We start from the raw sequence: 14,723 nt of genomic DNA, 5'->3' as shown, positions 1-14,723 counted from the left end.
TGTGTCTGCTTTTGGTTCCTTTATTTTTGGAGTGGAAGGGAGGGATCAGAAAGGGCAGGAGTGGTGGCCCGGCTTGAGGCTGCTGAGGAGCTTACTTTGGAGGCAGAGGATTTCTGAGAGGATTTCTGGGAGACCACCGAGGCAGAGGATTTCTGAGAGGCCGCCTCAGAAGTTCTCTGGGAACTGCTGTTCCCGGACAAGGGAGTATAAGGAGACTGACGGGCTTTAGGCAGGACCTGTGGACGCTTCTTCGTTTGGGCTTTAGGCAGGACCTGTGGACGCCTCTTCGTTTGGGCTTTAGGCTGGACCTGTGGACGCCTCTTCGTTTGGGCTTTAGGCTGGACCTGTGGACGCCTCTTCGTTTGGGCTTTAGGTAGGACCTGTGGGTGCCTCTTCTTTTGGGCTTCAGGTAGTACCTGTGGGTGCCTCTTCATTTTCGGAGTCCCGAACAAGGGAGTATCAGAAGACTGACGGGCTTTAGGTAGGACCTGTGGATGCCTGTTCGGAGTCCTCTCTTCATCCAGGTCACTAGGGAGAAGAGGAAGAGGACAGCCCTTGTCTCTTGCATTTATTTGAGAGGTTCCGGAGGATCCAATACAATTAAAGGCTGGTTGGGAATGGGATACTGGTGGCTCACATCTGTCATCCTAGCTACTCAGGAAACTGAGAGCTGAGGATCAAGGTTTAAAGCCAGCTTGGGCAGGCAAACCTAGAAGACTCTTCAATTAACCAGCAAAAACACCAGACGTGGAGGTGTGATTCCTGCCTATCTACCTCTGCCCCTGTCTCCTCTGTTTAAGCCCAGCTCCTGGTTTTAACCAGCCAATTCTAGTTCATAACCCGTCTTTGCATGGAAGTATCTTCTGGCTTTAGACTGATGCCAGTGGACAATGACTGGGGATAGACTTTCCTAAGGCCACATAGCCAGTAGGTGTAGAACCACTAGCAGCCTCGGCAGTCATCCCTGCCTGAGCTTCAGAGGCTTCTTGACAGAACCAGTTGTGGGGCTTTTGTCTTTGTTTTTGTTTTTCTCCCTGGGTTTTTTTTTTTTTTTTTTGTGGCCAGTCCTGGGCCTTGGACTCAGGGCCTGAGCATTGTCCCTGGCTTCTTTTTGCTCAAGGCTAGCACTCTGCCACTTGAGCCACAGTGCCACTTCTGGCCGTTTTCTATATATGTGGTGCTGGGGAATCGAACCCAGGGCTTCATGTATATGAGGCAAGCGCTCTTGCCACTAGGCCATATTCCCAGCCCTTTCTCCCTGTTTTTGTTTTTGTTTTTGTTTTTTGGCCAATCCTGTGGCTTGGACTCAGGGCCTGAGCACTGTCCCTGGCTTCTTTTTGCTCAAGGCTAGCACTCTGCCACTTGAGCCACAGCGTTTCTCCCTGTTTTGTACCAGCATTAGGCTTTGATCTCAAGGCCAGGGTGCTCTCCCTTAGCGTTTCGCTCCAGGGATGGTGTTCTACCACTTGAGTCACACCTCTACTTCTGATTTTTCACTGATTTTTCAATTGGAGATAAGTCTCTCAGGTTTGCCTGCCCAAGCTGACTTTAAACCTTGCTCCTCAGATCTGTCTCTCCTGAGTAGGTAGGATGACAGATGTGAGCCACCAGTATCTGGCCCCTAACCAGCTTTTAATCGTATTAGACGCTCTGGAACCTCTCAAAGAAAACTTCGCCTTCCCTTCAGCCCCTCATCTCACTGGCGTCCTCCACCGTTCACACTGGAATGTGCTCACAGGACAGTTTTCTTTTATAGTCCTCCCAAATGCAGGCAGCTTATTCTTCTCAAACCCAGCTGGCCTGTAGGGTTTGTTTGTTTTGGGTTTTTTTGTTTTGAAGCCCCCGGCGGCCACAGCTTCTCTACTCACTGGCACAATGACAGTTAGGCATCCTGAATGCCTTGCCATTTCCACCCAAGATGCCAACCATAGCTGCTGGCTGTTGGTGTGGTCCTGAAGCCTCCTCAGGAGGGACCTAACTATCCTCCCAGTCCTGACCTCCTTAGCCCAGATAACCTTCACCTGTGCACCCACCCAGATAGGCTGAGATATCCTTTGGCTGAGGCCCATTCTCTGAGGCCTTCCTCCTAACCTGCCTGCTCTTCCTCCTGGTCGCTGCCCCTGCCCTGAAATCTTACTTGGGAGGACATAATCTCTGAACTGACCCCTAGGGCCTTAGCTCCTCAACCCCGGGTCTTCTCTGAGACCAATACCTCAAGACATTCTCTTCTAAACATATCCACCCTCTCCTCAGAGTGTCTTGCCCCTGACCTGCTCAGAAAAGTCTTTAACCACTGAAGCCTATTCATGGCTTAAACATTTGCCAGAGTAAACCATAACCAAGCCACTAGAGCACTCATTACAGGCTACGGTTTTCAACATCACCTGGGCCTTTAACTCTACCTGGAAACCTCGTAAACTCCCCAGTCAGCTTCTTTGCACACTCCCTAAGGCAGGTATTTCAGCTGCCACCACCTACTCCTTGAAACCGTCCTGCCACTCCCAGCCATCTCCTTTGCTCCCTCAATAAGTGCCCTTGCCTCCTACTCCCCAGAGAAAAGAGGCCACCAGGGAGGAGCGGGCTCTGTTCTGAGGAGAGGGACTGCCACTCTCCTCAGCTAAGCGTGCAACTCGTCTACCTGGCCTAGAACCCATCTCTCTTTCAGTATTCTCTCTTTCCCACTTCTTAAGTTCACAGATCTTCCTGTACTTGGATATAGAAATGTCAATTAGTGCTGAGTCTCTTTTCAAGTCACAGTCTTGTGAAGCATTTTTTTTTTTTTGATGGTGGCGCTGGGAATCAAACCCATGACCTCAAGCAAGCTAGCCAAATGCTTTAGTATTGAGTCACATCCCAAGTTATGAAGCTAACTTTTCCATCAAGTTTCCTGTTTTTGAACTAGGTGCCGAGGTAAACACCTATAATCCTAACACTAGGGAGGTTGAGACAGGAGACTCTATAGTTTGAGGCCAAGTTGGCCTACACAGTGAGACTCTATCTCAAAATTTTGTTTCCTGTTTATAACTATAATGGTTACAGTAAAGGAATTCTCAGACTTCTGATGATAATAATGCAAGAGCCATGTGCCCTGTTTCTGAGTCCTCCCTAGTTACTCTTGAACCCATCATGATCTTGGTTTGGACTTCCCAATGCCATCAGATGTTCCTACAGCAATCATCTCAACTGGGTTCAAATCACTTCACCGCATCTCAGTGTACTTGGCTTTCCTATGTTCATGTGTGTGTGTGCACGTGCACGCCAGTCCTGAAGCTTGAACAAGGGGGCTGGGGGCTGGCCCTGGGATATTTTCCCCTTCCAAAGCTCTACCACTTGAGTCACAGCTCCTATTACAGTCTGGGCTGGATTCGAATCTCAATACTCAGATTTTGGCCTGCTGAGATTACTGGCCTGAGCCACCAGCACCCAGTTTTTTCCTGTGTTTCTGAGCCTATCCTTTCTTAGGTTTGTTACTGAGCTCCTCCAAACTCTATTCCTGTCTCCTCTCTTGCCGTGTTCTTCCATCCTATCAAGATGGTCAAGCTCACCCTCTCTTACTCCATATATCAACAATCTTAAAACAGACGCCTCCAGCCCAGAGCCCTGCTAGGCAGCTTTCCAGCTGGATGCCCTACAGACCTCTCACCGGGCCAGTCCTCTCTCTCCAGAGCCTGTTTCTCCTCCTTCCCTTACACCTGCCTAAAACCAAGCATAGATCCCACCCATTCTTACTATCTCCATCCTCACCATAACCAACTTCTCTGGACTTCACTGTCTAACCTCTCTGTTCTGCTGCCTTCTCCCTCTTCCTTTTGGTGATGCTGTGGATTAAGTTGCATATGCACTGAATCACACCCCAGACCTTAGCTTGAACTCAGGGCCTGGTGCTGCCGCTGAGCTTTTTTGTTTTTTTGCTGCCAGTTCTGGGGCTTGAACTCAGGGCCCGGGCACTGTCCCTGAGCCTCTTTATGCTCAAAGCTATCACTCCACCACTTGAGCCACAGCACCACTACTGGCTTTTTCTGCGTAGTTTATTGGAATAATAAGAGTCTCCTGGACTTTTCTGCCCAGTCTGACTTCAAACCAGTGATCCTCAGATCTCAGCCTTCTGAGCCACCAGTGCCCAGCCAAGTGCTCGCGCTGGCTTGTGCATTCTCTCTCTCTCTCTCTCTGGATCTCTCTCTCTCTCTCTCTCTCTCTCTCTCTCTCTCTCTCTGATAGCACTCTACTACTTTAGCTACAGCTCCACTTCTAGCTTTTTGGTGGTTAAGTGGAGATAGGAGTCTCATAGACTCTCCTGCCCAGCTGGCTTTGAACCTCATTCGTCAGATCTCAGTCTCCTGAGTAGCTAGGATTACAGGTGTAAGCCACTGGAGCTTGACTAACTTATAGTCTTAAGGGATAAATATGATCATATCACTTAACAACCTACGATCTTCAAGTAGCAAGTGAGATCTTTGTCTCTCTCTCCTCATTTAGACTTCCAACCTCATCTCCCAAGCATTCTCTGAGGTCCCATCCGGACCCACACATACACATACTCCCCACTTGGGCTTTATTTACCTTTCTGGATGTTTCACATTCTCCAAACTCATACATGCATGCTTTCCTCCACTTAGCCTAACAAACAACCAGCTTGCCCCCAAAACCGGCTCTTTTTTTTCCACCTTTGCTTTGAAGTATTCATTAATATATCTTCATCCCAATTATGCTACTTTTTTGTTGGGTTGGTTTTAGTTTTGTGCGGGTCATGGGGCTTGACCTCAGGACCTGGGTGCTGTCCCTGAGCTCTTTTGCTCAAAATTAGCACTCTACCACTTGAGCCGCACACGCCCACTTCTGGCTTTTTGATAGTGAATTGGAGATTAAAAAGTCGTGGACTTTCCTGCTCAGGCTGGCTTTGAACCGTGATCCTCAGATCTCAGATTCCTGAGCAGCTAGGATTACAGGTGTGAGCCACCAGTGCCCAGCTATGTTACTCCTTTATTGGGGTACTCCTCACGCCGTCTGTGTGATGTCACTCTCCCCCCATCACACAGAGGTGAGCTTCTGTGGGCGAGCCTCAATTACCCACCCACACGCATCTCTAGTCCTAGCAGAGGTTCAGATACCCAGGAAGCCTATTGTAACTACAACAGAACATATTCCTAATTCCCAGGCCCAACCCTGCCTCTGCTTCCTACTCACCTGGATTCAGTGGTGGACTCCTCAGAGAAACTCTTGCTCAGTGCTTCCCGCAGCTGTGACTGTAGAATCGGTTCCTGCTCCGGGTCCTTTGGGGCTGCGGCCAGCCATAGATGGGGACTGTCCTCATCACTAGAGTCCCTGGAGAAGCCTCACATCTCAGTTGTCCAGGGAGGTCTTGGGAAAAGGTTGGCGATTCCCACTGTCCCCACAGACTCCAGCCTCCCCCACCCATGAAGGACTCACAGTTCCATGTCCAGGTTCCCCTGGGTGGAGAGGGGCGATGCACACAGGCAGCAGGTGTTGTCCAGGAGCTGGAAGCAGGTGTGGCAGTATATACCTAGCAGAGGCCAGGAAGGAAGGTGACTTTGAACTTACCTCCCTGTGCTCCCAGGTTTCCAGCCCCTGTCCCAGGGGATGGTCTCTGGAGGACCGTCCTTATCAAGTGAGCACACTAAGGCACAACTGCTGTGTCCATTGCATAGGAATCTTGTGCACTCCCAGGAGAATCAAGGAGATCAGTCCAAGGGTTTTATGTAAATGAGAACGTGCATAGTAATGGGGGAGATTCAAGAGGTAGGATGCAATGGAAGTAGAAGGACCACAGCTGATTACCATATGCAGATATGGCAAGTCCCTGCAAGAGAGGCACCTTGGGCCAGGGTCTCACCTTGGCAGCCTGGAGTACTACAGGACACAAAGTCCTCGAGGTCCCCTTCAACTTCTGGCTTCCCACAGCCCAAGCACCGGGCTTGAGGTGGCTGAAAGGGTCTGAGAAATGTCCTTAGGAAGGGGCACCTGGGGAGATGAATCACAGAAGCTCAGCCTAGCTAGCCAGCCCAACCTCTAAAAGATTGGGAAGTCTTCCTGCAGTCTAATCTCCATCTCTGACTGCAGCCACAACCGTCTTCATTTCTATTACCCTGTACTTCCTCCTGCCACACCCGATTCCTAAGAATTCTTGTCGTGTGTGTGTGTGTGTGTGTGTGTGTGTGTGTGTGTATGTGTGTGTGTGTGTGTGTGTATGTTTGGGCTCTAGGCTCTTAGTCCTCAGGGCCTTAGGCACCGTCTCTTAGCTTTTGCACTCAACAAGGCTAGCACTCTATCATATCAGCCCCAACTCCATTTCCAGATTTGGGGGTGGTTAATTGGAAATAAGAATCTTACAGCTGGGTCTGGGAATATGGCCCAATGGTAAAGTGCTCATCTCATATACATGAGGCCCTGGGTTCGATTCCTCAGCACCACATATATAGAAAAAGCCGGAAGTGACACTGTGGCTTAAGTGGCAGAGTGCTAGCCTTGAGGAAAAGGAAGCTCAGGGACAGTGCTCAGGCCCTGAGTTCAAGCCCCAGGACTGGCAAAAACAAACAAACAAGCATCTCAAGAGCTTTTCCTGTCCAGGCTAGCTTTGGATTGATATCCTCAGGTCTCAGGCTCTTGAGTAACTAGGGTTACAGGTGTGAGCCACCAGGGCCCCACTAAGAATTTTCATTCTTCCTTCTCCCTCTGAGGAGAGGAAAGGGATGGCATGGGCACCCTCTCCCTAGTCAGTGGGGAAAAGAAGGGATCCATTCTGACTTCTGGCTCTTCTTCAGTTCCCCCCTCACCCTAGTCCTCTAGAAAAGTAGAGTGGACTCACCGAATAGCCAGCAGCTCGGGGACACTCAGGTAGCCCTGGTCAGCTGCCCGTCGCCTCACTGCTTGCTGCACTGAGGCCAACAGGCTGGTTCGGCGGCTCAGCAGTAAGTTGTAGAGGTAAGAGATCCTTTGCTGATGGAGGGAGACCAGCGATAGGGTTCTATTTGATCCTGTTTGTTTGGCTTCTCTGCCTCTTTGTTTCTTTGTGGGTTTTTTGTTTGTTTGTTTACTTCTCTGTCTCTCTCTCTGTGTCTGTCTGTCTGTCTCTCTCTCTCTCTGTGTCTCTCTCTCTCTGTCTGTCTCTCTCTCTCTCTGTGTACAGGGACTTGAAGAACTCAGAGTCTTGTGCTCTCCACCACTTCGCAAGCCCTCTACCACTTGAGCCTTGCCCCAGGCCCTTTTGATTTCATTATTATTATTTTTTTTTTTTTTTGCCAGTCCTGAGCCTTGGACTCAGGGCCTGAGCACTGTCCCTGGCTTCCTTTTGCTCAAGGCTAGCACTCTGCCACTTGAGCCACAGCATCACTTCTGGCCGTTTTCTATATATGTGGTGCTGGGGAATCGAACCCAGGGCTTCATGTATACGAGGCAAGCACTCTTGCCACTAGGCCGTATCCCCAGCCCCTAGGTAGAGTCTTGTACTTGGCCAGGTATGAACTAAAATCTTCTTACCTACAGCTTTGATGTGTGCAATAGCGCCATGTTCAACTTGTTTGTAGAGATGGGATCTTACTAACTTTTTGCCTGATCCGTCTTCAAACCTGATTCCTCTCTACTTCCCAGATAACTGGTGTGATCTGTTTTAGCTGCCTGTCCTCCTTGGCTGTCTCCACTCCTGCCTTTACTGCTAGACTTGGCAAAAATCCCCCTTTCTCTGCAAGGCCTTCCCCAGGTAGACCCCTCCTCTGGTTTTCCATAGCCCATAATTCATTCTTTAATCAAAGCTCCTTTTAAATTATCTCATTAAAAGTCTGTGCAAGCCACGAGCCTGTGGCTCACACCTGTAATCCTAGCTACTCAGGCAGCAGAGATCTGAAGATTGCAGTTCAAATCCAACCTGTGTAGGAAAATGCTTAAGATTCTTATCTCCAGCTAACCAGCAGAAAGCTAGACATTGGGGTGTGGTTCAAGAGGTAGACTGCTAGTCTTGAGCAGAAAAAGCTAAGAGACAGCACCCATACTCTGAGTTCAAACCCCAGTACCAACACACACAAACATACACATACACATACACATGCACACACGCACACACGTGACCATACAACGTGTGGCTTGGTTAAAGAATGAACTCCAGACTGTTCATCTTGACTTCTTATAGGCCAGCACAGTGACTCACAGGCAGTAGCCAATCAGTAAATAAGTTCCCATCCCCACTGTGACATGCGGACACTTGCCCCTGTTTTAACAAAACCTTGAAGACAAGTTCTACCCCAAGTGATACCATTTCTTCCAGCCCCAGTTCCATCTAGGGCCCAGAGTCCTACACGCCCCCAGTTCAGATCACCTGCTTTGGAGTTCTTCCAGAAGCAAGAGGACTAGGGCTGCCAGGCACCCTAACGCCAAGACAGCCAGCCACTAGCTTAGTCCCCGCTCCTTCTGTGGAGGTAGATGCTAGCTTTAGACCCCTCACCTGCTCCCGGGCTGGGTAGTAAGAAGCACAGATGACCCGCCGCAGCCGGCTGACATAGCTGCCAAACAGTGTGACGAAGAAGCATACGCCATACATAATACCTGGGGGGCATAGCAGGTGCAGTAAATAGTGCTGGTAGCCACAACCCTGGCCTGCCTTTCCCCTTCCCCTACTTCCTCCCCGCTGGGCCCTCAGGGGTGGTGGGTACCAATGAGTATGTAACCATTGAAGTCTGGTTCTGAGAGGTGCAGGCGGCAGCGTTGGGACAAGATAGTGATGTTCCCTTTTTGCAGGACACTGAAGGCTGACACCAGGTCACGGTAAATATTCCCAGTATAGCCAGTCCCTTCCACAGTGACAGACACTAACACAGGACCTGACAGAGAAATCGCATGAGGGGTACATGAGCAGTGGTCTCTGCCCTACCGTGGAGAGAGCACCCCAAGAGAAGCACTTATTATTTTTGTGCTGGTCCTGAGTTTGGGGCACTGTCTTTGAGCTTCTTTTGATCAAGCTAGCACTCTAAATGATAGCACTCTACCACTTAAGCCACAGCTCTACTTCAGGCTTTTTTGGTAGTTTATTGGAGAGAAGAGTCTCACAAACTTTCCTGCCCAAGCTGGCTTTGAACTTCGATCTTCAGATCTCAGCCGCCTTCTTCTTCTTCTTCTTCTTCTTCTTCTTCTTCTTCTTCTTCTTCTTCTTCTTCTTCTTCTTATTCTTATTATTATTATTGTCCTGGGACTTGAACTCTGGGCCTGGGCATTGTCCCTCAGCTCTTCAGCTCAAGGCTACTGCTCTACCACTTTGAGCCACAGTGCCTTCCAGTTTTTTGGTGGTTAATTGGAGATAAAAAGTCTCAGGGACTTTCATGGGCTGGCTTTGAACTGTGATCCTCAGAACTCAGCCTCCTGAGTAGCTAGGATTACAGTCATGAGCCACCAGTGCTCAGCCTAGCTGTTTCTGGTGGCACTGGGCTTTGAACTCAGGATATTAAGTTCCCTTGGCTTGCATGCTCTGCCAGTATTCCACCACTTGAGCTCTGCCTCTAACTCTACCTTTCAGCTCTCACTTTTTGCTGGTTAATTAGAGAGACCAGTCTCATGACTTTTCTGCCCGGGCTAGCTTTGAACTTCAATCCTCTGGATTGTGGCCTTCTAGGATTATAGGCCTGAATCAGGAGTACCCAGAAGGATTTTTGTTTGGTTTTGTATTGTTGTGTGCTGATCCTGGGGCTTGAACTCAAGACCTAGGTGCCATCCTTGAGCATTTTTTTACTCAAGGCTAGCACTCTTTGAGCCATAGATCCCACTTATGCCTTTTTGGTGGTTAACTGAAGATAAGAGTCTCACAGACTTTCCTGCCTGGGCTGGCTTTGAACCATGATCCTCAGATCTCAGCCTCCCGAGTAGCTAGGATTACTGGTGTGAGCCACCAACAACTGGCAGAAGCATTTATTTTATTATTATTATTATTATTTTTTTTTTTTTTGCCAGTCCTGGGCCTTGGACTCAGGGACTGAGCACTGTCCCTGGCTTCTTTTTGCTCAAGGCTAGCACTCTGCCACTTGAGCCACAGCGCCACTTCTGGCCGTTTTCCGTATACGTGGTGCTGGGGAATCGAACCTAGGGCTTCATGTATGGGAGGCAAGCTCTCTTGCCACTAGGCCATATCCCCAGCCCCAGAAGCATTTATTTTAAAGCAATGGCTAAGTGCTGACTCTGTAAGAGGTACTGGGCAGAATAGATTATTATTGTTTGAACCCTAGGTCTTTCTTTCCTTTCCTTCTTTTTCTTATTCTCTCTTCCTACTTTTTTTTTTTTTTTTCCCCAGTCCTGGGCCTTGGACTCAGGGCCTGAGCCTGAGGGCTTCCTTTTGCTCAAGGCTAGCACTCTACCACTTGAGCCACAGCGCCACTTCTGGTCATTTTCTATATATGTGGTGCTGGGGAATCGAACCCTGGGCTTCATGTATACAAGGCAAGTACTCTTGCCACGAGGCCATATTCCCAGCCCCTGTTTGAGTTCTTATACACAGATTCAGATGCGTTATAGTCCTAGACTTGTGGCACAGTTTCAATCAGCAGTCTAGTAGGTACTCAAAGCACAAAGATAGCTTCATTCATGAACTTCTTTTTTTTTTTTTGGCCAGTCCTGGGCTTGGACTCAGGGCCTGAGCACTGTCCCTGGCTTCTTTTTGCTCAAGGCTAGCACTCTGCCACTTGAGCCACAGAGACACTTCTGGCCATTTTCTGTATATGTGGTGTTGGGGAATTGAACCCAGGGCCTCATGTATACGAGGCAAGCACTCTTGCCACTAGGCCATATCCCCAGCCCCCCTTCATGAACTTCCTAGAGTGACCCAGAGAGTGACCATGGTTATCCTATTACTCAGATGAGTGCTGAGAGGTTAGCAATTTGATGAAAGCCACTTCCTGACAAAGGCGTGCATTTGAACCAACGAGTTTGACTTTGACCAGGACACAGGTATTACTAGACATGGAGAGGGTGAATGGCAGTGACATGGGGACATTCAGATAGTTCTCTCCCCCCACCCCCACAGAAGGTGAGAAAGAGGAAGCGACTCCAGGAGGAAGAAGAGGACCCAAGAGCAGGAGGAGTGCCTGCAGAGGCACAGGGGGAGGTACAGGCACTCACTTCGAGCCACAATGTCCCCCTGGAGCTGGTGCCGGGCCAGGTCGAGCACCCAGAAGACAGCATAGTCCAAAAAGAGCAGGAACACCACCAGGATGATGTGGCGAATAAGGCTAAACATGTCCACCACATACAAGATCTTCTCCCAGTTGGACAGGCGGATGGAGTCTGTAGGGGGTGAGTGGTTGAGAGCATGCCCCCCCAATTCTCCCACCCACTAGATCCCAGCTCCTGGGCCTGTTTGCTCGTCTGGAAGATGGAAAGGGAAGAGGCTATGAGGACTTTTGGCAAGGGTAGGAAGCACTCTACAGGCATGGTAGAGTGCTACCATGGCTCCAGAGCTAGAGGTGAAGGCATTATCATTCCACCAGGCTCTCGGGCCCCTCCTTTCTCTCCTGGCTCCCAACTCACAGGTTAATCCTCCTCTCCATTTTAGCACTTCCACATTTCCTGCCCTCAGAAAGCCTTCCCAACGTTACCTTCTTCCCTCCACATCCATTCCCGCCAAGCCTCGCCTCACTGTGGTCCTGATCCCCAGAAAGCCCCCAGATTCCGCATCTGCTCCTTTCCTTGCCCTTCCTAGACGAGAGCTCGGTTTCCCCTTCAGCATTAAGCACAAGTTGTTTCTCCCCCACCTCTGGCTCTGCGCTCAGGTCAGCTGGAGCCCTGCCTGTGCTTTGCTCTGGGAGTTGGGGCCATAGGTTTGGGGGAGGCCCTCCCCTCTAGGCCCTCACTTGGCCGAATGTAGCGTTTGGCCTCGTGAGCCCTGAGAGGCAGCACTGTGGGCAGTCCTGCCATAGATCGGGCGTGCTCCATATGCAGGAAGCGGCTGGTGATGTAGATGTTGTCAAAACTGTCCCAGTTCAGGTAGGCGTACCGGTAAAACAAAGCTCTAGGAAGTGGGGGTGTACAAGAGGTCCCTTGGCACCCATGAGCTGACCCACTGGGCACCCTGTCTGTCCCGCCCCCCTCAGCCTCCCAGGGCGCTATAAACCAGCCAGTCCTGCATCCCAGCTCTCCCCTAAGGGCCCCCGCAGCCCCTCACTGGAGGTAGAGAAACGACAGCAACAGAGGCATGGTGTAGCCCATCAGAGACAGGGCCTCCCGCACACGGTGCACCTTCAGGCTGACAGCCTCATGGAGATCTAGAGCCACCTGGGACAGGCTTCGAGAGGCATTGAGATCCACAGAGAAGTGGTGGGTGGCGGTCATGTTGAACTCAAACTCCTTCCGCACCTGGTTAATCAGCTGTCGCAGGGCTGCAGGCCAGCAGGTCCAGAGCAGATGGGAGCAAATTTAAGAGAGCGTTGCTGCCCAGTATTAAGAGTTGCCCGCCCCACCCCCCTCCCTCCTGGGGGGGGGGGCAGCGGGGAGGTCACAGATCAGCCAGAATCCCCAGGGCTGAGACCTACAGTGGACCCAGAAAGGCGTGAAGCCCCCACATATCTGTGTCATGTGTATGCAGCACCTAGCACTAGACCAACCCCCCACTACAGAATCTGTTCCCAACGCCTCCTGGAACGTCTGACCTTGGTGAAGACATCCCCTTCTCAGGCCCTCGGTTTCCCAATCCATGCTGCATAGACATTGGCCTGTATCCAGGCCTTTCCTGCTCTTGGATTTTTTTTTTCTTTTTTAATGTATGGACTAGAAGCCTCAAACTGGTAATGGCCACACCAGAAGAGACACAGCACTGAGAGGCCGGGGACGGGGACAGGGTCACTCACGGGTACCGATGACCTTGTGCAGGAAGGGTTGGATGTACTTGGGGATGATGCAGAACACCTGGATTACTGAGAGTCAGTGGGACTGATGTCAGGAGGAGGGGCAGAGTCATGACCTGTCACTCCCGCCTCCAGTGACCCTCCTCCCTCAGGGCCTTCTAAATACTCTTTACCTATTGGCCTCCTTTATCTGCTCAAAACCTTTAGCCTGGAGTTACCGACCAGCCCCCAGTCCTGGCTCCTCCCTATTCCTCACCCCCATCCCAAATACTGAGCCCAGTATCCTTATGGGTTTTATACGCATCGTACCCTGTGTCTCCCGGGCCTGCTCTCCTGGCTGACCCCCGAATTCTGCCTCCCCGTCCCCATCTTGTTCACCACCTCAAGTTCACTCCTCCCTGCCAGAAAGTTCCCCACCCCCCTCACCGCTGGCAAGTCCACAGAGCACCACTTTGAAGGGCGTGATCACGTAACACAGGAAGAAGGCTACCGGCAAGGCCTTCATGCACTTGTCCTTGGCGTCGTCAAAAACCTTAGCGCACTTCATGTAAGGGTTACCCACCTCCGAGTTGCACACGTCACCAATGTGGAGAAGCCAATACCACACGTTCCGCAGGGCCCTGACTGGGGACAGGAGCTGGGCTGGCATTCAAGGCAGGAGGCCCCCCCGCCACCCCAGCCTCTCTCAAGGACTAGGGGAACACCAACCAGCACTCAGGGTTGTAGAAGCCTGTGGCCAGGGACCAGCTGTGCTGTATTCAGTGGACATTAGTCAGAACCCAAGAGGGGCCCCTAGGCAAGCCTGGACAGAAGTGAGGGTGAAGAGATTGGGTGCATTTTGACCTCCCCAAACAGACTTGCTAATGTGCTTACCTACATGCTTCACTCCGTCCATGATTGACCGGAAAAACTTGCGGACCCGGTCAGCCACCACTTTGGCCTTCTGGGCAATAGCTTTAATCTTGCTCAGGGCACCTGAGAGACAAGGGGCAGCTGTTCTGTGGGGCCTCCCATTCCAGAGGCCAGTTCTCATCTGGTGCGGAGAGGAGGCTAGCAGCTGGGAGGGGGAACCCTGGATACTTGGCTTGTAGAGGTAGCTAATTTGGCAGTTGGAGGTGGCCAAGGAACTGGGCTAAGAGGGTTTAGCGGAGCCCACAAGTTTCTGTCCAGGCTTAGATGCTTTGAGGATAGGACACAGTTTCAACAGAGGAATGGGGCTAAAGGGCTGTAGCTCATTCAGATGCTAGAGACAGCAGCGGCCAGAGGACATGGGGATGGGGAACTTACTGACAAGGGGCTTCTTAACCCGCTCTAGGAGCTCAGCAGTCTGGTTCAAGGCCAGCTCTGCCCCACAGGCCACAGCCTCGCTGGCCTGAGTAAAGTTGCGCAGCGTGTTGGTACAAGGCCCTTGTAGCACTATCCCAAACGCAGCCAACAGCAGCAGTGTCCGGCCATGCTCTAGGGGGGGTGACAGGCGGAAGATAGCAGCCAGTCCCTTACACAGAGCCACCCCCCCATCCCAGCCCTTCCCAGGAGGTGCCGGACTCACTGGAGAAGGCCTGGGGAAGCAGCAGGAAGACAGAGACGCGGACCTTACTGGAGAATCCCATGCCCAGGCTAAGAAAGATTGCCAAAGCAACGGTGCCTACCAGACAGGCCCAGGGGCTGTGGCCCTCCACCAGGAGCTCCAGAAGCCCATAGGTCGTGGCCAAGGCCAAGCCCAGCGAAAAGCCGCCCACACCGCGGACCAGGGCCCGCGCCACGCTGGGCTCCTCCAGCACAGCGTCCACCTTGACTTTGGACATGGCTGCTGAGACCCAGTGCTTGGCTGTCTCTGGGAGATGCCCCCCAGGATTCCACAGTCCTGGAATTCCTCACCCTGTTCTAAGATTC

General features: G+C 51.3%; 1 protein-coding gene across 1 annotated transcript; it reads right to left on the bottom strand.

Annotated features, from left to right (window-relative positions):
* On the bottom strand, positions 1-14,635 carry Dcst2 (DC-STAMP domain containing 2). Its single transcript, XM_048358213.1, has 15 exons — positions 14,380-14,635; positions 14,118-14,288; positions 13,704-13,805; positions 13,257-13,454; positions 12,834-12,899; positions 12,152-12,365; positions 11,841-11,998; positions 11,110-11,274; positions 8,661-8,828; positions 8,453-8,553; positions 6,824-6,954; positions 5,852-5,979; positions 5,428-5,521; positions 5,185-5,322; positions 1-528 (listed from the first exon to the last, which is right to left on the bottom strand). The coding sequence occupies exons 1-15, from the start codon at positions 14,633-14,635 to the stop codon at positions 21-23; spliced, it is 2,598 nt and encodes an 865-aa protein (XP_048214170.1). The 3' UTR covers positions 1-20.
* Positions 14,636-14,723: the final 88 nt, after the last annotated feature.

The sequence above is a fragment of the Perognathus longimembris genome, chromosome 11, assembly GCF_023159225.1.
Source record: "Perognathus longimembris pacificus isolate PPM17 chromosome 11, ASM2315922v1, whole genome shotgun sequence".
Lineage (NCBI taxonomy): Eukaryota > Metazoa > Chordata > Mammalia > Rodentia > Heteromyidae > Perognathus > Perognathus longimembris.
The sequence above is the reverse complement of the archived record's forward strand: the minus strand, read 5'-3'. Positions and strand labels throughout refer to the sequence as shown.

What these genes read in the sequence shown, in the direction of transcription:
- Dcst2 (XM_048358213.1), bottom strand. Translation starts at nt 14,635, where the DNA reads ATGTCCAAAGTCAAGGTGGACGCTGTGCTGGAGGAGCCCAGCGTGGCG. An exon ending in GGTTAAGAAGCCCCTTGTCA is followed by an intron (nt 13,806 to 14,117) that starts GTAAGTTCCCCA and finishes CTTGTCTCTCAG; the next exon opens with GTGCCCTGAGCAAGATTAAA. An exon ending in GGGGGACATTGTGGCTCGAA is followed by an intron (nt 8,829 to 11,109) that starts GTGAGTGCCTGT and finishes TTTCTCTGTCAG; the next exon opens with GTCCTGTGTTAGTGTCTGTC.